The following is a 23,981-nucleotide window of genomic DNA, read 5'->3' as shown; positions in this document are numbered from 1 at the left end:
CTCCCTTTTTTTCCCCCTTGTTACATCCAGCTCCCCAGGCCCTGTGCTAATAATCATGCCTAGTCATTCCATCCCAGAATGTCAGCCCTTCAGAACTCCCTTCTTGCTCATATCTTTCTCATATGGGTTGACTTACAAAGGTTCAAGAAGAACATTAAAGGCATCAATCTCTCTGATATAGCTGATTCTGTGAAGACCATGGGCATTATTCCTTCCTCCAGACCCAGCAAATATGAAAAAAAAACGAAAAAAATTAACAATATGGACAAATCTTACATTTTTTATATATTGGTGATTCTAGCAGACTTGAACTTCTCCAGCCCACATCATTTTACGCCAGTAAATTCTTTCAAAGAACTTTCTTATCAACTTTGATCAGACATCATGTTACAGTTTAGAGCAATTCAAGAAATTGCTGCCAAACTGACTAACTCAAATGGCAACCCACAAATTCCACTTAGCATAATATGACATTTACCAATAACAGGTCACATGTTTCCCAGATTTACTTTGCTAATAATGCTTTCTGCATACCCCAGTTAGCTGTAAAAGAGCATCATTTCTGTTAAGGGTAGCCAGAAAATTACACAAAGATTTTATAAATCCTCTGCTGAAATTCCATTTAAGTTTTTCAGATTTTGTTCTCAAGAACAAAATTAAATTTATTCTTTTTTCGGTATCTTGTTGAAAATACAGTTTTAAAAAAGTGATTAGAAAATATAGTGGTGGTGGTGGTGGTGCTTTCTTAATTATGCAAAAGACTAATTGGTAGGGGCTGATTGGCTGCATCAGCCCCAGTATAATACTGATACTTAAAGAATTGTGGATTTGATGAATCAGTAGAGTACAGAACTGAATCAACAGCATTTTGTTCTCTCTCTCTCAATTCCCCAAATTTTGGCACAAGTCCAGTGACTCTGAACAGAGGGGATAAGTTAATTACCTTGTCTCCACTACTTGATTGGTGACTTTGGTAGGATTTGAGCTCAGAATATAAATGCTACTAAGAAGAAATGCTACTAAGTATTTTCTCCAGCATGCTACAATTTTACAAACTTGTTGCTTTCTGAGATTAATAATAATTTTGGCTTCAAATTTTAGCACAAAGCCAGCAATTTCAGGTGGGGGGGGGGGGGCAGTCAACTACATTGATTTCAGTGCTCAACTGATATTCATTTTATTAACACCCCCAAATAAATGAAAAGAAAGTCAACCTTGGCAGAATTTGAACTCGAAATGTGAAGATGGATGAAATACTACTAAGCATTTTGCCCAGCCTGCTAAAGATTCAGCCAGTTTGCCACCTTAGGATTAATAATAATATTGTAATAATTTGATATCTTAATACTTTAACTAAGGTACTTCATAGCTATATACATCATAGTCTTTGCTACTGTTTTAGTTCACTCAGTAAGAGTTTGACAACAAATATAGGCTTTGGATATGAAAACATTAAGCAAAGATTGTAGTTACACAACAGAAGTCATATGGTCCTGTAGAATAAAAATAAATGATTTTTATTTATATAATTACATAATGTATGCGTATTGTTCAACACTTGTAACTAAGGTATTATGCCTAAGAGAGCTCTGATGTGCAGAATACTATATTAGGTTCCAGATACAATAAACAGATAGTCTGTTAAATCCTAGATCTAGATGTAAGCTTATCTTTTGTGATTTTATGCTTGTTCATAAATTTCTTATTCTTTTTTTGATATCTTGTTGAAAATACAGTTTTTAAAAAGTGATTAGAAAATATAATGGTGGTGGTGCTTTCTTAATTATGCAAAAGACTACTTGGCAGAAACGTTAGCGCGCCGGGCAAAATGCTTAGCGGTATTTCGTCTGTCGTTACGTTCTGGGTTCAAATTCTGCTGAGGTCGACTTTACCTTTCATCCTTTCGGGGTCGATAAATAAAGTACCAGTTTTGCACTGGGATCAATGTAATTGACTTAATCCGTTTGTCTGTCCTTGTTTGTTCTCTCTGTGTTTAGCCCCTTGTGGGTAGTAAAGAAATATATACTTTTACTTTTACTTGTTTCGGTCATTTGACTGCGGCCATGCTGGAGCACCTTTAGTCGAGCAAATCGACCCTGGGACTTATTCTTTGTAAGCCCAGTACTTATTCTATCGGTTTCTTTTTGCTGAACTGCTAAGTGACAGGGACGTAAACACACCAGCATCGGTTGACAAGCAATGCTAGGGGGACAAACGCAGACACACAAACACACACACATACATATATATATATATATATGTATACATATATACGACAGGCTTCTTTGAGTTTCTTTCTACCAAATCCACTCACAAGGCATTGGTTGGCCTGGGGCTATAGCAGAAGGCACTTGCCCAAGATGCCACGCAGTGGGACTGAACCTGGAACCATGTGGTTGGTTAGCAAGCTACTTACCACACAGCCACTCCTGCGCCTATATATATAATTCTATCTATAGTTTCTCTTATGTATATACATATATATAAATGTAGAAATATGCCATCTGATGATTGTACAGCAGAGCTATTAAAACATAGAAGTGACAGAACAATTTATTAATAAATCCTGAAAGCAGTACTCCAGCATGGCTATGGATGTGATGGCAAAAGAAATATCTGAAGAATGAAATTCCTTTTGACATGGATATAATTTCTGCATTTTCTAATTTGTTTGTTTTTTTTTTCTTTTGTTTTAACATTCCTGTTTTTCTTTCATTCTAGAATATAGGTTACTTGAGTTGGCTGGGATTATACAAAGATTTACCCAAGGCAAAAACAGTGGTTCCATTATGGGACAGATATAAAAAAAAAGATGAGACAGTAAAACAGTCTATGATTGACAAGTTTAAAAAAATCACGTGAGTACATTTTTCTTTATCACAGTTTTTTTTTTTTTAGTTGTAAAAGCAAAGAAAATTAAACAAACTAAACCTTGAAATACAAATACTCTAATTCATCTCAATCAAACATGCACCATTCTTTTCTGTCGTTGCTATTCTTTTCAGAATTAATTACATATTATTTGATTGTTGTGAAAGAAGTTATCATATTCCTTTCTTGTTGTCATGTAGCCTCAAGTTGGCTTTGATTGAGCTGGCTTACGGCCAAAGCCATTTCAGAGACATTTTAGCGGCATCTAGGTTTACATTAACTCCCTATTTAAGATGGTGGAATGTTATTTGAAGGGTATTCAGTTGCTATTTTTAGCAGATTGATTGATCACAGAGGTTTCCTTAAAAGTTGCATTGTTTTACAAATAGCTATTTACTCATTATTGCTTCACTCTGAAATTTTTCATGTAATCTAATGTATGTGTGATGTAAATATGATAATTTCTAAATCTCTCAAAGACAGACATTCAGTAACAGTTCCTTAAAGTACATGCTATTTGCTAACATAATGTGGCTGTCTCAAAAGGGACGATGTTAGTATTGTTTTAGCCCCAAGAAACATCGTTTCTAGCTGACTATACAACACACTGTGTCCTTATATTTTTGAACAGGGAGCTCAGCACTCCCATCTAGTGCAAAACATCTGTGGACTAGTTTCTGGGTTATTGCTCTTTATCAACACAGAGTAGCTGCTTTGGCTGTGCTAGATGGAAGTGCTGAGCTCCCGGTTTGAATATATAAGGATACAGATAGTGAGTCACATAGCCAGCTAGAAACAATGTTTCTTAGGGCTAAAACAATGGTAACATTGTCCCTTTCAGGGTGTACATATGTGTATTTGGATTCCATTTTATCTAGCTGTAAAGCGAAATACATACATACATACACATACATACATACATACATACGTACGTACGTGTGTGTGTATTTGTTTTTTCGTTTGGTTTTTATGTTCATTTTCCCATACTAGCATGGGTTAGACAAATGCTTTGTTAAGGTACTGATTTACAACCAAATGTCCTACCTGTTGCTAACCATTAGGGATCTCTTATTTCACACATGCATATGTGCAAAGCTGGATGAAAATTTGTTGGAAAAGGAATTGACAACAATGTCACTGTTTATAACTCATGATATTCAATGATGTTAACATTCATCCCCCAACACACACACACATATATATATGCATACATACACAATGGACTTCTTTCAGTTTCTGCCTGCCAAATCCACTCACAAAGCTTTGCTCAGACTGTGGTTACAGTAGAAGACAAACACATGCATACATAACCATATAACATAGAATACAAATGGAAAACTAGTGTGGAGATAAATTAATTCAATTTATTCTTACATGTATTTCATTAACAAAAATATTTATTTTGTACAGAAATACTTTATAAACATACCACATTATCAAATCATCAGATTGCATAACAAGCACAAACCTTTTGACAGTACTATTGTCTCAACTAATATAACAGCTCTATAAGTGTGCATATATGTGCATTTGTATGTAAACCCAACAAGGAAACAAGCTATCCTAGTTGACAATTAAGGATATGAAGGCAAGGAAAGCCTGGTCCATCAGGAATTATGGCAGACATGCTAAAAATATCTGTTGGAGTTGGATGAAGCCTAGTCACCTGTATGGTTAATCAGATTGTGCAGGAAAGTATACAACTGCACACCCAATGACTAGTGTAGCAGCATTATCGTCAAATGTTACAAGAAGAGTAAAGAAGATGCCTTAGGTAGAGATAATTACTAAGATGTCAAAATTGCTGGACCAGGTTATGAAAATTACAGAAAGAATTATAACCCAATTAATGAAGAAGAAATTTAGACTAGATGAGATGCCACTTGGTTTTGCTCCTGGAAGCAGTACTATTAATATCCTCTTTCTAATTAGAAAACTGCAGAAATATTTAACTAAAAGTAAGCCATTTTATATGGCATTCATTGACCTGGTGAAAGCCTTCAACAAGGTCTCATGCTCAGTGATCTGGAAATAGGGGTCAGTGAATGACCAGTGATAGTTATTCAAGCTATATACAGGAGTGCTGACAGTAAGGTTAGAGTTAGTAGTTAGTACAGCAATGAATTTAGTATTCAGATATAGGAGTTCACCAGGTCCCAGTTCTCAGTCCCTTCCTATTCATCATAATCCTCTAGGTCACAACAGAAGAATTTAAGACCAGTTGCACTTAGGAAATACTATATACTGATGTCATTGTTATGGAATCTGTAGTAGAAGTAAAAAGAAATTCCCAGGTTGGAAGCAGAATCTCTACACTCTTAATTGAGTTCTCTCTATAGTAAATAAAATTTACATTCTGGCAACTGCAAGGAATCAACATTGTTGTTTTGGTTGGTCACAGACACACATGTTGTGTGATTGATGCAGTGGTAAGTTTATTGTCATAGTTACGAAGAAACTCTTAAGCTTATGGTGTGCATAATGGATTAACAGAGAATCTTGTCTCTCACAATATAGAAACATTTCTCATGCTGTGGAAGTAGGTTTCCAGTAATGAGGAGTAATGTAGCCAGTTTTAGTTTACAGTAAAAACTGATTTGTTTCTCTTGAGTATTCAGATTGAATTCTCATTATTATTTAATGTTGTTGTTGTTGTTTACATTGTTTTCATTGTTGTTGGTTAGTGCATACATCTTTAAAGCTAACACAGCTGTACGTTTTTAATTGTTAGACTCCGTGGTCTGATTTCAGTTCCCATTTGGAATGATTTCACTTATAGTATTAATGATCTTAAGAAATGCTTGACACAGTTTTCTGGTTCTCCTGTTAGCAGTAACTTCTTCTCTACATCACATCTAATTGAGATATCAATAATAGTTTCTGTCATTAGCACAAAGCTACTTTAGAACAGGACTGGCCATTGCTGTAGTGATTCTGGAAGGATGAAAGGCAACATTATCTCAGGTGGGATTTGAAGTCAGATCATAAAGGGATGTATCTGAATATTGCATGCACCTACCTAATCAAGTATTTTGTCTGGCAATTAGTTTGGTAATTACTTTGGTAATTTGTTTAGTAATTTATCTGGTAACCTATCAGGTAATTAGGCCAGTAATCTACCTGATAAGTTTTCTGGTAATCTATCTGGTATGGTTGTTAGTCCAGTATTTTGTTGGATAATTACACTGGCAATTAGTTGGTAATGAAATTGGTCATCTATTTTGTAATTAGTGTAGTACTTAATCAGTTCAATATAATCCCCCAAGCCATAACAGATGAGTCTAAGTTTGATTGTTCATTAAGAACTCTTATATGCTGGTGACCTAGTTCTTATAGTTGAATCAGTCAAAGATCTAACAAAGAAATTCTGGACATAAAAGCAAATACTCTGAATCAACACTTCTCAAAGTGAGCTTGTCAAAGACTAAAGTATTTGTTTGTAGGAAAGAAGACAGAGTGTTACTACCTTTAGGGAAATGGCCATTGTGCAGAAAAGAAGTTTCATATAGTGTATCCATGATAAACTATGGATGCACGATAGGTGTAGTAGAATCACAGACAGGCAAATGGAAAAGATAGACTTCAAATGCACAAGTAAAGGAAGCACAAGGAGCATACTTAAAATAGATACTCTCAAATGCCTGCTCCGGCATTTGAGAGAATAGATTTCATGTGTCTTCATCTTTCTAACATTCACCCAATCTCCTTTTCACTGTGCCATACAGTCAATATAACAAAGGAGTAGCATTGGAGCTCACCAATCTTATTGCTCTGCACACCTCTCTCTCTTCCATAATATACATGTATGTGTACATACGAAGTAAAGCAGGCCTAGCCAACAACTCAAGAAAATACATAGTAAATGATCTTCAGGCGCTCAAGCAAACTGAGTCCTTGTTCCATTTGCCAAAATGTTTGCAAGGCACCAGCAGGCCTCAAGAAACACATTTGTATCCATTTAGAATCAACCTAGCCAAAACCAAAGTCCTAATAAGTAGGAAGATAGACCAATCACAAACGCCTTCAGGTAGATGGCCCTGCTCGATCTGTAAAAAAGGTGTAGGTAGAAACTCTATAAGGTGCACCAAGTGTAAGCTATGGACACATAAGAGGTGCAGCAATGTCAAAGGAAGGCTAACTAGGAAAATAGTTTTTGTATGTGGCAGATGCTCAGGAGCAATAAACACTGAAAATGTGCAGAGACCAACTTCTACCACGTTCCAGGGAGAAAAACTAGAAGTAGTTGATAGCTACCGCTACCTAGGTGACCAAGTCAGTAGCGGGGGTGGGTGTGCTGAAAGTGTAACTGCTAGAGTAAGAATAGCCTGGGCAAAGTTTAGAGAGCTCTTACCCCTGCTGGTGACAAAAGGCCTCTCGCTCAGAGTAAAATGTAGACTGTATGATGCATGTGTATGTACAGCCATGCTACATGGTAGTGAAACATGGGCTGTGACTGCTGAGGATATGCGTAAGCTCGCAAGAAATGAAGCCAGTATGCTCCGATGGATGTGTTATGTCAGTGTTCATAATCGACAGAGTGTAAGTACCTTGAGAGAAAAGTATGTGTATAATATGTGTGTGTATTCTTAAAATCATAGTCTCTATTTCTGGGATGATTACAGTGCTGCCCATAGTGTCCGAGGACATCGGGTAGATCATGTTCATGCAAGTAGCGATGCATTAAAATATTTATAAATTCCATCCAAAGATTATTATTATTATTATTATTACTGTATATATCCTACATTATATTGGCACAGCTCGGGACAACTCAAAAAAACTGGCATTGCCAGTTGGCATCATTAGGCTGTAGCTGGTATAATGGAATAAGAGCTTTTATAAGCATATTTAAAACATTTCCCATCAATGAACATAAAGGATATATATCTATAATAATAAATGCCAAAACAAATTTGTGTGTGTCAGTGTGTCACACTTTGACCTCCTCCTTTGCTATTCAGTGACACTTCTACTCCTCTTGCTGGGATGAGAGTAATAGTAGGCATAGAGATGGTGAGGGTGGTAGTAGATTGACAGTTGAGATGTTAATGGGGTGATAGTAATAGTATGAGCTGTAGTTGTGGTAGAGGCAGAGGTGGCAGTGATGTTGGTGGTGGTGGTGATGGTAGCTGAGGTGGTCAAGCATGATGGTGATAGTAAGGGATGTGAAAGACAGTAGTGATGGTGGTGGAGGGGAAGGCAACGATGTCAAAGGTGTTGATGGTGGTGACGTCAGAAGTTTGAATGGTGTGTGCATGGCAGTTGTGGTGGCGATAGTGGTGGTACTGGTGATGGTGATGGTTGAAAACAATCAACAGAAAAAGAGAGAGAGAGAGAAAGAAAGAGATTAGATAAAAAAGAAAATTGTACTGACCCCTGAATGCGAAGACAAAAAATGTTTATCAAGCAGCTGTGCAGTAAGTTTCAAGTCGATATATTAAATCATTGTTTTGAAGAAAATTGTTACATTGCTTGAAGAATATTGGTCAAGTTTAATAAAATTTGATATGTACTTAATGCATGAAGTGTCATTATTGGCTTCAAGGCCCATTGAAGAGCCCTCCACAGGAGCTAGCCTAAAAGCCACCCTATCATGCAGCTTTTAAGCTAGTATATATATATATATATATATATATATACGCGAGAAAGAAGCAACAAGAATGGATAGGTTTTTAGTACATTGTGTTCAACCATTGATAAACTTATCGCCTGTGAATATGAAATTCCTCTTCATTTCTCTGGAAACTTACATCTACACCATTGGAAATTGTGCATCTATACAAAGGATTAATTCACCCTCTCTGTAATGCTAATAAGCAGGAATTGAGACCCACCTCGTTGTGATTAGCAATGGATAAATTTGTCTTCTGTGAGTATGTAATCCCTCATCATATCTCTGGAAATTCATATGTGCTCTATGGATTAGGTCACCTTCTCTGTGATGCTATTAGAACCTTTTTAAAATTCTGTGATAAGACTGTACATCATCTTTAAAGAACTTTAATGAACTTTGGAAATCTGTTTATGTTACTTAATTATCTACATTACTTCATGAGTATAGCCTCAACCACTAGGATGTCTAGAGAACTCACATGTATTTTAGCTGATGAGTACGGGACACGTTTATATGCTGTAATTTTTACAACTTTTAATAAAGCCTGTCCTTGTATGAAACGATTGTACTAAAAACCTATCCATTCTTGTTGCTTCTTTCTCGCTTATAATCACCCCACATTACTGTATTGTTAAAACAGTATAGTTTGTTTTTGGTGCATCTAAGTTAGGTACCATATTCAAGTAAATTCATTTAAATTAACTTGAATCTTTATTGCTTTTTGAATATATATATATATATATATATATATATATATATTAGTCAAACAAATGAACCCCCAGTACTTATTTACTAAAGTCTGGAACTGGTACTTATTTTCTTTTGCTGAGCTACTAAGTGACAGGGATGTAAGCTGGTTGTCAAGTGATATGGAGCGGGGGATGCAATCTCACACACACACATTCACACACACAAAATAGGCTTCTTTCAGTTTCAGTCTACCAAATCCACTCACAAGATTTTGGTCAATCTGGGGCTGTAGTAGAGGACACTTGTCCAAGTTGTCAATGTGCTTTATGTCTTGTCTTGTCTTGTTTTGACATTTTGTACTAATTGTAAATAAATGTCACTAGCATAAAATGGTGTTGTTTGGCTGCAGCCTTCCATGAAATATTGTACTGTTTTCGTTTCAAGAACCAAAGGAAATATAATCTTGCTCTGGAAACAGGTGAAGGTTGGCAACTGGACGAGCAGCCAACTGTAGAAGAATTTACCTCAACAAGTTTCATCTAACCCTGTGATCCATGTCCATGCAAGGTTGGAAAAGTGGGCGTTTAAATGAAGATGGTGTCACACACAAATATATATGTACATACATGTACACACATAGATATACCTAAAGGTACATACCAATATATACATATATATGCGCACATATATGTATACATATATATACATATACACAAAATTTTAATGTGTATGTATATATATGAGCATATATGTGTACAATATGTGTGTGTATTTTTAATGCATATGTATGTGTGTATGGCTTTATATATATATATGTGTGTGTGTAGAGAGAGAGAGAGAGAAAGAGACATATAGCTGTAATGTGTGTCTGTAATGTGCTTAAGCAATATTAAAAATAATCTTCATGCCAGGGTCTTAAGTAAGACCAGATTTCTCCAACATAGAATCTGTATGGTGTATTTGTTTTCTGCTTTTTTAGTAACACTGACCCAATTCACTAATCTTGCGGTGGTAGTTAAGTATGTTATTTCAGAGTTATTTATTACTAGACCTTTAGGCAGATGAATTGTTACAGACAATTTCTAGTCAGTCAAGTGATGGGGGTGGCAGCTGTGGTGAGAACTTAAAGGAGCTCAACAACAATGAAATATCATCATCATCAGCAGCAACAGCATCAATATTACCAAACACTAACACCACCGCCAACAACACCACCACTACCACCATCATCTTTGTCTCAACCCTACTACCATGATGATCATCATCAGCACCACCACTACCACCATCATTATGATCAAGTAATAAAAGTTGCCTTCCTTACGTAAATCATCACATCAACTCAGCATCTGGATAAAGCATCACCTACACTCTTACTCTCACTAGCTGTGAGTTGCACTCAGTATTTATAATCTTGCTTCTCTTTTCTCTTGAATCATTAGATTACTGCCCTCTCTGCTACTTCATTTGAGAGTGGAAATGGGAGAGTAGTTGTCCACACATGAGGTTTCATTTTAATAAGTAAGTCTTGTACTACTTTATCTCAGTATCTTGGGGGAGAGAGCGAGGTAAACAAATCCTGACTAAGGTGTTAAATAACAATGAAATTTGTCACTTCAATTTGCACATCAAACCACAAAACTTACCCTTATGGGCCTTAAATCTTTCTCAGTAAGACTAAATGCATTTAGATGTGAGGTTATAATATTTATTGATACATAATCCACACCATATAGGTACTCAACACTCTGGTTGTCAACATACTGTGTATCAAGTTTTTTTCATAAACCTGTAGTTGGTACTCATTCTGTCCAATTTTTTTCTACTACTGTTTCAGACATAGTATTGTATCTGTCAGTAAGATTTGAACTGATCACTTTTGGAATATAGTGGCTAACACTTTTGTTTTTGCTGTTGTTGTTGTTTTGATGCTGGTCTAAGTTGTCTTTTGATGTATTTGTAACAACTATTGTAGTTTAGTTTAGTCAAATATTCACTTGAATTATTTCTAACAACTTGAACAGCTAATAGAAGGAAAAAGAAAGTTTAGATTGAAAATATATATATATATATATATATATATTTTTTTTTTTTTTGCTTTTTAAATTAACTTTTTGGAAAAAATATAATTTGGAGATTTTCATTAATTGTTCATTTCCTTTACTGTTAAGGTCAACTTGGTCCTTCATTCTTTTGGAGTCAACAAAATAAGTACCAGTTGAGTACTGTGATCAATGTAATTGACTAACATCTCCCCACAAAATTTTAAGCCTTGCACCTATAATAGAAACACTTATTATTATTATTATTATTATTATTATTATTATTATATTATTATTATTATTATTATTGTTATTATTTCTCTCTATCACAGTTCTTGTTGGAGCTCCTAGAGTCTTGCATGCATAGCGGGCTTGCTACTTACAGCCTTCAGTACCATGCTATCCATTGTTTTCAGCTATCTAATACTTTCCTGATTATTCTGGTTGTGCCAAGGCAGCAGACCTTTTGTAACAGTTCTACTGGGCACTCTATTCCTATTCCCTTTATATTCCTCTTGATGCCTTCGGATACTGTTCCCAAGGACCTAACAATAATTGGCACTATCTTCACATTCTTCATTTTCCATAGCCAGGCTATTTCGTACTTAAGAGGGTTTTTACCTTCCTTGTTTTGCTAGTCTCCAGCTCCACCACTCTCTGTGGTTTGTACGCATACCACATCTTGCCTCTCCCTAGCCCCCACTTTTTGCATTATTGTTATTATTATTGAGCTAGCAGAAACGTTAACACGCCGGATGAAATGCATAGCAGTATTTCATTTGTCTTTACGTTCTGAGTTCAAATTCCACCGAGGCCGACTTTGCCTTTCATCCTCTCAGGGTCGATAAATTAAATACCAGTTGCGTACTGGGGTCAATCTAATCGACTGGCCCCTTCCCCAAAAAATTTCAGGCCTTGTGTCTAGAGTAGAAAAGATTATTATTATTATTATTATTATTATTATTATTATTGTTTTATGGAATATTGCTGAGGACAGTGGCATCATTCCATATAATAATAATAATAATTATAATAATAATAATAAAGAAAATCGTGGCAGATGCAGTAGTTTTATTAGTACTAGTATTTTACTGGTTTCAACATAATTGATTATATCCTACCCTTTTCTCAAAAATATGAGGCACAGTACACTACTGCCTATTCAATAGCCAATACCTAGCCCCAAATTCTTGGTAATTGAGTGCTCTCTATACTTGACTCTCAAAATTTAGAATAAATTTGGTTACATGAACCATCTTGCATGAAGCAGTACTGGCTTTGAGAGGTTGGCTATACAAAACCCCTCTTGTCACCCTTGTCATCAGAAAATACACATAGGTGCAGGAGTGGCTGCGTGGTAAGTAGATTGCTTACCAACCACATGGTTCCAGGTTCAGTCCCACTGTGTGGCATCTTGGGCATGTGTTTTCTACTATAGCCTTGGGTTGACCAAAGTCTTGTGAGTGGATTTGGTAGACAGAAACTGAAAGAAGCTTGTCGTATATATGTATGTGTGTGTATATGTTTGTGTGTCTGTGTTTGTCCCCCCAACATCAGTTGACAACTGATGCTGGTGTGTTTACATCCCCGTAACTTAGCAGTTCAGCAAAAGGCACCGATAGAATAAGTACTAGGCTTACAAAGAATAAGTCCCGGGGTCGATTTGATTGACTAAAGTTGGTGCTCTAGCATGGCCGCAGTCAAATGACTGAAACAAGTAAAAGAGAGTATAGTCGGTGATTGGAACATTGAAAACCTATAACCAGTGAAACTTTGTTCATAAATGCATGACATAAATAAAAAATACTATTCTTGTGAGATTAACTTTCACTTTCCTACCTCCAATGCTGATAAAATGATAAACAGTCAAGTACTGAGGCTGATTTGACTCTCTCTCTCTCTCTCTCCCTCCCTCCTCCTCAAAATGTGTAGCCTTGTGCCTTTATTAAAAATCAATATTATTATATTACTGCTAGTGAAGGTGACAAATAGGCAGAATTGTTAGCACATTGGACAAAATGCTTACTGGCATCTTCGCTGGCTTTATCTTCAAAGGGTTCAAGTGCCACCAAGGTTGACTTTGTTTTTCATCCTTTTAGCATCAATAAGTACTGGTTGAACACTGGGGTCAATTTAATCTACTTAACCCCATCCCTAAAATTCTTGGCCATGTACCAAAATTTGAAACCAATATATTATTGCTAATGAGAATACTTTACAAAAGGTATTTGATGAACATCACAGAGTTCCTCTACCTGCAGTAAATCTTAAACTTCTGTGTATATAGGGATTAGAGGATCAAATACTGCCTCCGACCACAACATAATGTTGATGATCAAGACCATTAGCTCTTAGTAACTGAGTCAATTGTGATATAAATAGGTACTACTGATAATATAATTCAGCATGGTAACTAGTAGCAATGTTGTGCAGTAAAGGAGATCGTAGATTATGAAGATAAGTTTAATACTTCTCTTGGGGAAAGAAAGAAAAATGTAAATATGATAGACCAAATGGTTCTATCCAAGTTAGAAGGCGGCGAGCTGGCAGAAACATTAGCACGCTGGGTGAAATGCGTAGCCGTATTTCATCTGCCATTATGTTCTGAGTTCAAATTCCACCGAGTTCAACTTTGCCTTTCATCCTTTCGGGGTTGATAAATTAAGTACCAGTTACACATTGGGGTCGATGTAATCGACTTAATCCGTTTATCCTTGTTTGTCCTCTCTGTGTTTAGCCCCTTGTGGGTAGTAAAGAAATAGGTTCTATCCAAGTTATGGTAAGATTTATCTCTCAGCAACTTTGCAGTACAGTCATGATCACTCAACTTGCTAGTAACAGTAACCAAATCTCCCTCAAATATCATTCCAATATCTGAAAATGGGAAGTACATACAAGGTAATGTAGTCTTAGAATAAAAATTGGATGGCCATAGTTGGTATACTTTTGATCATAGATTGGCTCAATCAGGACTGACTTGGTGCTAAACAATGATGCCAACAATCTCCTGAAGGTAAGCACTGATCCCTCTATGTCCTTGAGATTAGGAAGAGATTAGCTTATTAGCTGTTTAAAGAATTATTTAAACAGAAATATAGAAATAAATGGTTTACTGAAATACCTCTAGCCTGAAGCACAAAAGTATGGAGTAGAACATGGTAAGAGAACAAGAGAGGAGGAAATAGAAGAGGAAAGTTCTTTAGTGAAAATAAAGAGAGAGGAATTGAAATGGTGAGACATAAACCAAAAAGACAGGCAAGAAATCGATTAGTTGAAAGTTAAAGGAGGAGGATAGCAGAGAGGGAGAGAGAGAGAGAGTCAGTAGGGTAGTGAGAGTAACAAATAGATACATGACGAAAAGGGAAGTCTGAGAGAAACAAAAAAACAGGAAGAGAGAATGTCAGGTGGAATTAGTAAAAAATGGAAGTTTAGAAAGTAAAAGCCGTGGGGGAGGCAGTGAAAGAGAGAGAGAGAAGGAAAGAAATGAGGTACTAGAGGGAAAAGATTGAGCGTGATTAACTAAAAGATACTTTGAGAATGGATTATAAGGAATTAAATACAGAATTTGTTGTTGTTGTGATTGTGCTGTTTCTTCCTTTCTCTATCTCTCTCTCTCTCCTCTTTCTCTCACTAACCAGTTCATCCTTGATCTAGCTGATCTATGATCAAAAGTATTCTTCCCATGACCATCTCATCTGTTTTTTGAGATATAGTGTATTTTGGACTTCATTATAATGTTCCTTTTGTTTTTTCAAAGAGTATCATATGAGGGACACTTGGTAGTTATTTCTAGCAGATCAAGCAATGATGTAGAGCTTTTCTTCCTTCTACCCTCTGTCTGTTTCTTTCAGATAAATCCATTGATAGCTAACACATTAAACCTCGAATTGTTGGTGAAAGAGAATGTAAACCCTTTCTATTATAGGCAGAAAGCCTGAAACTTTGTGGGGAGGGTGACAGTCAATTACATCAACCCCAGTGCTCAACAGGTACTTAATTTATTGACCCCAAAAAGGTGAAAGGCAAAGTTGACCTCAGCAGAATTTGAACTCAGATTGTAAAGAGTACCCAGTGTGACTTGAACCTGTGCTTCTTTGATGATAATTGTTGCTATAACCATTGTACTGTATTTCATTTTTGTATCTGGTTTGTAAGATTCTTTATGTGAATTTGTGCGTTGAAACAAATTTTGTTGTCTAGTGAGGGTCATTATGCCAATATTATTAGCACACACACTGGTTCAATTCCACTCCTTTATTATTAGTCAACTGGTGGAATATCCAATAATTAAGTCATTGAAAAGGTTGCTAGTAGCAATGAAAGAGCTTTGACAAACAAAAGCAAAACAAATGACTTACTGTTTAAGCAAATTAAACAAACAGTTGATTAGTTATTTTGTTGTGTCTGGGGAGAGTCATTCTGTTTTAATACCTTATTAATTAACACACCCACTGGTTCGATTTCCACTCATTTTTTTTCTTTTTCTAAAAGTAAATAAGTAAACAAGTGGCTGTCAACAACTATTGAAGAGGTTGCAAGAAGCAATGAAAAATTTTAGAAAATATAAATAAGTAAATGAGTGGAAATTGAACTGATCATCATCATCATCATCGTTTAATCTCCGTTTTCCATGATAGCATGGGTTGGACGGTTTTGACTGAGGGCTGGCAACCAGACGGCTGCACCAGGCTCCATTCTTGATCTGGCAGAGTTTCTACAGCTGGATGCCCTTCCTAATGCCAACCACTCCGAGAGTGTAGTGGGTGCTTTTTACGTGCCACCTGCACGGGGGCCAGTCAGGTGGTACTGGCAATGACCTCGCTCGAATCTTTTACACGTGCCACCGATACAGGTGCCAGTGAAGCGACGTTGGTAACGATCACGATCGAATGGTGCCCTTTTTACGTGCCATGGGTATGGAAGCCAGTTGGCTGCTCTGCCAACGATCACGCTCGGATGGTGTTCTTGGCTCCCTACTAGCACAGGCATAAGTGCCAGTAAGGCGACGCTGGTAACGATCATACTCAAATAGCCTCTCTGTCAATGATCACACTTGTATGGTGATGAGTGTGTTAATTAATAAGGCATTAATACAGAATGACTCTACCCAGACACAACAAATATGCTTCAGCGCACAACTTCACCTACAGAATCTTGCAAACATAATACAAAAATGAAGTAAATCGATTAATTAGTTTGATATTTAACCAGTTGATTAATAATAAAGGAATGGAACTGAACCAGTGCATGTGTTAATAGTATTGGTATAATGACTCTCCCTTGGCACTGTACTGTATGTTTTCAAAATAAACCTTCCTGTTATTTTGATGTCTTTCAACTTGAGCTCTTCGCAATGACTTTTGCGTAATCGATGAAAAGAAATTTTTTAATTCCTTCAATGTAATGATATTTTAAAATTATAATGGCATTTTAAAATTTTAATGAAGTGGAAGCTACTTTCTCCAGTACTATACAAAAAAAAAGCCTTTGCATGAATACCATCTAACTTGAAAGTATTTGTGGCAATCTCTAGCTTTCTGTCTTTGATAGAGCAGTAAAGAGCAGAACTGGTACAGTGCTGGACTAAATTTAATTATATCCTTTTACCTTCTGAGTTGAAATACTACCACATGATTTTTTTTTTTTTTTCAAGTACAATTAATGTAATATAGATTACCCCTCTGGACCACATACCTGTGAACAATTTGTGAACTTGTTGAGAAGTGTGTATGAAGTGTTAACAACATACTTGCTCTTATCGGCACTGAGAAAAAAAACATGGACATTCATTTACAACTATCATGTGATGTCAAGACAAGGAAGCATACACACACACTCACACACACATAACATGTGCACACTTGCGTACACACACACACACACAAATACATATCCCCATCATCATCATCGTTTAACATCTGTTTTCCATGCTAGCATGGGTTGGACGGTTCAACTGGGGTCTGGGAAGCCAGGAGATTGCACTAGGCTCTAGTCTGATCTGGCAGTGTTTCTACAGCTGGATGCCCTTCCTAATGCCAACCACTCCGTGAGTGTAGTGGGTGCTTTTTACATGCCACCAGCACAAGGGCCAGAGGAGGCTGGCAGCGCCCATGATCGATTGGTGCTTTTTACGTGCCACCGGCTCAGAAGCCAGTCAAGGTGGCGCTGGCATCAGCCACGTTTGGATGGTGCTTTTTACGTGCTGCCAGCACAGGTATCACAACTACAATTTCCATTTGATATTTATTTTGATGTTGATGTACTTGACTCAATAGGTCTCCTCAAGCACAGCAGGTCACCCTATGAGCCAAGGTAAGCACAGCAGGTCGTTCTGCAATCCAAGGTGCTTTGGATGGGCTGGGGCTATGCAAAACTGGTACTTTTTAGGTGCCACCGGCATGGGTATCACAACTACAATTTCCATTTGATTTTCATTTTGATGTTGATGTACTTGACTGAATAGGTCTCCTCAAGCACAGCAGATTGCCCACGATCCAAGGTCCTTTTGAATGGGCTGGGGCTGGTTATGTGAAACTGGTGTAAGATACAGCTGCAAACTCACTTTATTTGCCGGGTCTTCTCAGTCATAGCATATCTCCAGAAGTCTCGGTCTTTCGTCGTTGCCTCTATGAGGCCCAACATTTGAAGGTCATGCTTCATCATCTCATCCCATGTCTTCCTGGGTCTACCTCTACCCCGGATTCCTTTAAATGTTTTGGGGTGGAACTTCTTCACACAACTTTCCTCATCCAGCCATAGTACATGACCATACCAGTGCAAACGATCTCTTGCATGCCACATCCGATGCTTCTTATGTCCAACATTTCTCTCAGGGTGCTTACACTCTGTCGTGTGTGCACACTGACATTACACATCCAGCAGATCATGCTGGCTTTATTTTTTTCAAGCCTACGCATGTCCTCCACAGTCATGGCCCATGTTTCACTGCCATGAAGCATGGCAGTTCGCACACATGCATCGTACAATCTACTTTTCACTCTGTGTGAGAGGCCCTTTGTCACCAGCAGGGGTAGAAGCTTTCTAAACTTTGCCCAGGCCATTCTTATTCTAGTGGTAACACTATCAGAGCATCCACCCCCACTACTAATTTGGTCACCTAGGTAGCAGAAGCTATCAACTACTTCTAGTTTCTCTTCCTGGAGTGTGATAGAATTTGTTTTCTGAGCATCTGTGGTGTTTATTGCCCCTGTGCATCAGCTGCACATGAAAGTTATCTTCCCAGTAAATCTTCCTTTGATGTTGCTGCACTTCTTATGTGTCCATAGCTTACACTGGGTACTTCTTATGTTTCTACCTACACCTTTTCTACAGATCGAGCAGGGCCACCTACCTGAGGAGGTGTGTGACGAGTTCGCCTTCCTACTTACTAGAACTTTGGTCTTTGCTACATTGACTCTAAGGCCTTTTGATTCTAAACCTTGCTTCCACACCCGAAATTTCTTCTCTAGTTCTGGTAGTGATTCTGGTATAAGGGCCAGGTCATCAGCATAGAGGAGCTCCAAGGGGCAACCCGTCTTGAATTCCTCTGTTATTACCTGGAGGACTATGATGAATAAAAGGGGACTGAGGGCTGATCCTTGGTGGACCCCTACTTCTACTTGGAATTCTTCACTATCCTCATTGCTGATCCTAACCTTACTAACGGCCTGTCTATATAGGGCCTATACAGCCTTTATTAACCATTCGTCTATCCCCAGTTTCTGCATCACCCACCAGATAAGGGATTGAGGGACCCTGTCAAAAGCTTTCTCCAAAGGGGCTTAACTTTAACAAGGTATTTCTCCTTCAGTTGTTAAACCAGGAATATAGCATCAGTGGTGCTTCTACCTGGCACAAAATCAAACTTCATCTCATCTAAGCAGATTCTCTCCCTAATGAGATGGGCTATGACCCTCTCCATGACCTTCATCACCTGATCCAGCTGTTTGATACCCCTGTAGTTATTTCTATCTAAAGAACATCACCTTTACCCTTGTAGCAGTTGACTATGGTGCTGCTACTCCAGTCATTGGGTTTCCTTTATGAACTACCTGGTTTACAATGTGGGTGACTAGGCCATAGCCCACACCACCAGATATTTTAAGCATCTCAGCAGTGATTCCTGACAGGCCGAGGGTTTTTCCTGGCTTCATATCCTTAATTGCTTTATGTACCAGGGAGCTGTCTATTCAGATAGCTGGACCCTCTATCGGGTCAACATCTAGTAGGCTCTCCTCCTCCCATTCATTCTCCACGTTCAGCAGTGTTTCATAATGGCTTCTCCAAGCCTCTTTCTTTTCAGAATCATTAAAAGCAAGTGTACCATCATCCATGCAGACACATTTCTCTCCTGTGACATCATAATTTTCTCTCACACACTGTCTTGCAATCTGAAATACTTCAGTTGTTTGGTTCTCACATCGCTGGACATTGGCAAACTTCTTCTTTCCTGCTTCGCCCTTGGTTATGTATACCTGCTGCTCAGCCTCTCTTTTGGCTACCTAGTACAGTTCCCTTGCTACCCCACCATTCCAGGCTTTCCAAGCCTGTTTCTTTGCTCTAATGGCTTTGCCTACACCCCCCACTCCATCCATGTTACCTTACCAGAAGATATTATACCTATGTGCTTTGCCTGTGAGGATCCTAGCTGAAGCTCCTCTTCATCTTACCTTTTGTATGCAGCATACATCGACACATCTCCTTTCAAGCATCTCTACAATCTGACTAGACCTACCTTTCAGTGTGCCTACATTGACTGTGCCAACTCTGAAAACTGGGGAAGGAATGTGGGCTGAGGCTTGGGGAGGAGAGATGTTATTCAGTGCCTGAAAAGAAGAGGGAGGTTGTCATGTTCATTTTTTAGGCATGCTTCATCTGTTCTCACTTCCGACCTGACATCATTCAAACATTCAAGTGTATTAGGAGTAAGACTGTAGCCCCTACAGGGTTAGGTGTTAGTGGTGTTGTGAGTATATGCCATTATGGTCATCATAAGAGGTGGTGGTGATTTCAGAGAGAGAGAGAGGAAGCAAGTTCATCCATATATAGACACAAGCACACACACACACACACACACACACACGGACACAGGGGAACAAGTGCACACATACAGCCCAATAGCTGTTTCCTTCACAATTATTGGGAAGTTGTTGGAATATTTCTAGACGGGATGAAATGAAATGAAGGATAGTCAGTTACGTAGGTGGACAGCTGACTTAGTTGCGTTTTTCGGAGAGAGAGTGGGGGTGCAGGTAGTATAGAGAACTACACCAGTGAGAAAGGGGGATTGAGAGAAGGGACATTTGGTAATGGTGGTGAGAGAGCGCAAGACAGAACAAAACGAAAGATAGCTGGGCAGCTGAGTTAGTTGCATACGTCCCAGGAGAGAAAGAGAGAGAGAGAGAGAGAGAAGGTGAGTGCAGGTAATATATAGAGAACAGCCCAGTGAGGAGGAGCAGTGGAGAGAAGAGACATCAGGCAACAGTGGTGGAAGGAGAGAGAGAGAGATCCGGTGTAGATGGTGAGAAGATAAAGATTGAGATATCCAGTATTGGGGGTGGGGTGGGACAGGGTGGGCGCACTGCGAACAAGCGAGTTTAATTTGGGAAGATGGTACGAGGAATGAACGAAAGAAGCAGGAGTGTTTAGCATAGAATACATTCATAATCTTCATGGCGGATGAGAAATTAAACTAGAGAAATGAGGAATTAGAAATTATTATCCTAATTTAATCAGTTAGCTTCTGAGAAAAATTAGCTGTAATAAACAGTACATTTAAACAGTAAACAATACATTTAAGGTGTTAATGGCGAATGAATATATGAAAGATCAAGGCTTTGGTTGGTCCAAGGCTATACAAGAAGAGACTTGCACAAGATGCCTTACAGTGGAATTGAACTCAAGACCACTTGGTTTGGAAGCAAGCTTCCTAATCGTTCAGCATACCAGCACTTATATATAGCAGGTGTGTGTTGGTGTGGTTTTGTGGTGAAAAGTTTGTTTTCTAACCACATGGCTCCAGGTTTAGTCTGGCTGTGTGACACCTTTGGCAAGTGCTGTTTTGCTATAGCTCTGGGCCAACAAAAGTCTTATAAGTGGATTTGGTAGACAGAAACTGAAAGAAGCTTGCTATATATATATATATATATAGATAGATAGATAGATAGATAGATAATCCTAATAAGCAACAGGATATCAAGACGTGATGCAGTATGACTGTTTCAAGCGGCTCCATTTAATTGAACAATGCAATCATTACATCAATTTAAATGCAGGGCTATCCTCAGCTGCATAAATAAATAGGATTTTTAATCAGTTGGACACATAATTTTACTCAAATTCTCTAAAAGAGCAAGAAGAGGAAAAGAGTCCCTGTTGCTACTAATGTGGGTAAGAATATACTACACTTCTAAGAACTGTATGAAGTTTAAGGTCATATATTGTAAAGGATTGTAGTTCATTTCAAATTTATTAGTCTTTTTTTATCAACTACCAAATCTAAGGCTAGAGGACAGTGTCTGTTTAGAATGGGGAGCAGGAGTGAGTTGACAGTTTATAGTTGGGTATGGTCATAAATATTATCAGGATTTTAGGATTTGTATAAGTAATTGTCTATAAAGAAGGTTGTGTAGGGAGAGACCCTAAATCAAGATGTTAATTACCAGTTAAAGGGACAAGACACTAATAAAACCTTTGATGTTAACACAGAGGAAATTATCATGGGGTACAATATATGATTGCATATAAACAATATTGTTATGTTGTATAAAGATAAAATAAGATTACTAAAAATGATATAACCAGAATAGATGGAAAGTAAAGTGGACCTTGGTAGAATTTGAACTTAGAATGTAAAGACAGATGAAATGCCGCTTGGCGTTTTGCCCAGAATACTAACAATATTGCCAGCTCACCGCCTTTTCATTATGTTATTTCATAGTAAATATCACATCCATTAAGTGTCTGTTTAAAGTTTCCTCTTGAGCTATTATTCAGTGTCATTGAAACTTGTGTGCACCACTTCCATCTTCACCACCACCACCATGCTCACAACCATCAGTAGTTGCATCACCGTAGTATCAGTACCATCACCACTATCACATCTGTCACCTACAGCAGCATCACCACTAACCACTTCTACCATCACTGACACGACCACCACTGGCTGCCATGACCACCACCACCACCACCACCACTACTACTATCACTACCACCACTACAACAATCACTACCACCACTACTACTATCTCCTCCAATATCACCGTTGCTGATGTCATTATTTAATACAGCTACTCCTACCACTACCACCACAACCACTACAGCTGTCACCATTGCCATCACCACCACCACAACTACTGCCATCACCACCACCACTAAAACCACTGCTGTCACTGCCTCTAACATCACCACTGCAAACACTGCCATCACCACTACCACTGTCACCAGCACTACCACTGTCACCAACACCACCTTCACCACTGCCACCATCACCTCCAAAACCACTGCTGTCTTCACCACTATCATTGCTACCACTGTCTGTAACATCACCAACAAAACCATCTCCGCCATCACCCTCACTACTCCCTGTGGCACTAATAAGCATAAAACCCTGTTTGTTAGCTGTAATCCAAGGAATCAATTTGCTAAGAAGCAACAGGTGGGAGGGTGGATTGGCTGCAGTTGTTGCTGTCTCTCACTCGCAGTCTCTTTGTGTTTCTGTCTCAACAAAGACTCTATTATTAACTCCAGGAATGCCAGGTGTCTTTAAGCAAGATTAAGATGGAATTAACCCGCATTTATTTCCTAGCAACATGTCACATGCAAATCCAAAGACACAGTCTTCAGTGATATGTCCATGCCGATAAATTACCCTATCATAGCGAGGGAAGAGCGAGGTGTGGTGTGAGGGTTGGCAAGAGGTGTGTTGGTGTAGTTTCAGGGAGTGGTAGTAGTGATGTGTGTTTCCACCTCTCTCTCTCTTTCTCTATTATGGTCATGCCATCTGCATCCTAAACAATTGTGCAATGGTAAAAAATAGCAAGGCATCAGACTTGCATTACTTTAGCTTCATCTCTCTATGTTCTTGAGTTCAATAACCTCTGTGAGTGATTCACCTGACTACACCCATCTCCTACATAGAAATCTTTATGAAGGTGTATCCAGTTGTAATGCTTTTAATTCAAGAATTTGTGTTCAAATTTCGATTTTACTAAAGCTCACAATCTATGTAACTTCATTATTATCATCATTTAATGTCCATTTCCCATGCTGGAATAGGTTGGACAGTTTGACAGAAGCTGGAAAGGTTAGGAGCCACACCAGGTTCCATAGTCTACTTTGGTTTGGTTTCTATGGCTAGATGCCCTTCCTAATGCCAACCACTTTACAGAGTGTACTGTGTGTTTCTTTATGTATCACTAGCACCAATGCTTTTTATGTGGCACTAACACCAGTGCTTCTTACATTGCACGGATCTTTGGCTTCACTTTTTGAAATTTTCTAATTAAGTGAAAATTTTCAAATTAAGTATAATTTTGCATGCTGAATCTTAGCATAAAATAATTTTCTGTTGCATTTTTTATAATCTTTTATTTTCATTTCTTTTACTGGTTCCAGACACTGGACAGCACAGGCTGGAGTACTGCTTTCAAGTGTTTTAGTTGACCATATTGGTTCCATTATTGCACTTCAGTATATATTGTGTCAAAGCACAGTCATATTTTCTGGACGCAACATAAGCCCCAAACATCAATTTGTTTTTTGGGTTG

At 38.1% G+C, this 23,981-nt stretch overlaps 1 protein-coding gene across 1 annotated transcript in view; it reads left to right on the top strand.

Moving 5' to 3' along the window:
* Window positions 1-23,981, top strand: part of LOC115216444 (high affinity cGMP-specific 3',5'-cyclic phosphodiesterase 9A) — a 211,931-nt gene that overhangs the window by 154,689 nt on the left and 33,261 nt on the right. The window contains exon 5 of the mRNA XM_029785783.2: window positions 2,722-2,858. Coding sequence (XP_029641643.1) covers window positions 2,722-2,858 — 137 coding nt within the window. The remainder of the gene's footprint in view (window positions 1-2,721; window positions 2,859-23,981) is intronic.

Source organism: Octopus sinensis, linkage group LG10 (assembly GCF_006345805.1).
Source record: "Octopus sinensis linkage group LG10, ASM634580v1, whole genome shotgun sequence".
NCBI classification, from domain to species: domain Eukaryota; kingdom Metazoa; phylum Mollusca; class Cephalopoda; order Octopoda; family Octopodidae; genus Octopus; species Octopus sinensis.
This window is presented reverse-complemented; position numbering and strand designations above follow the sequence as displayed.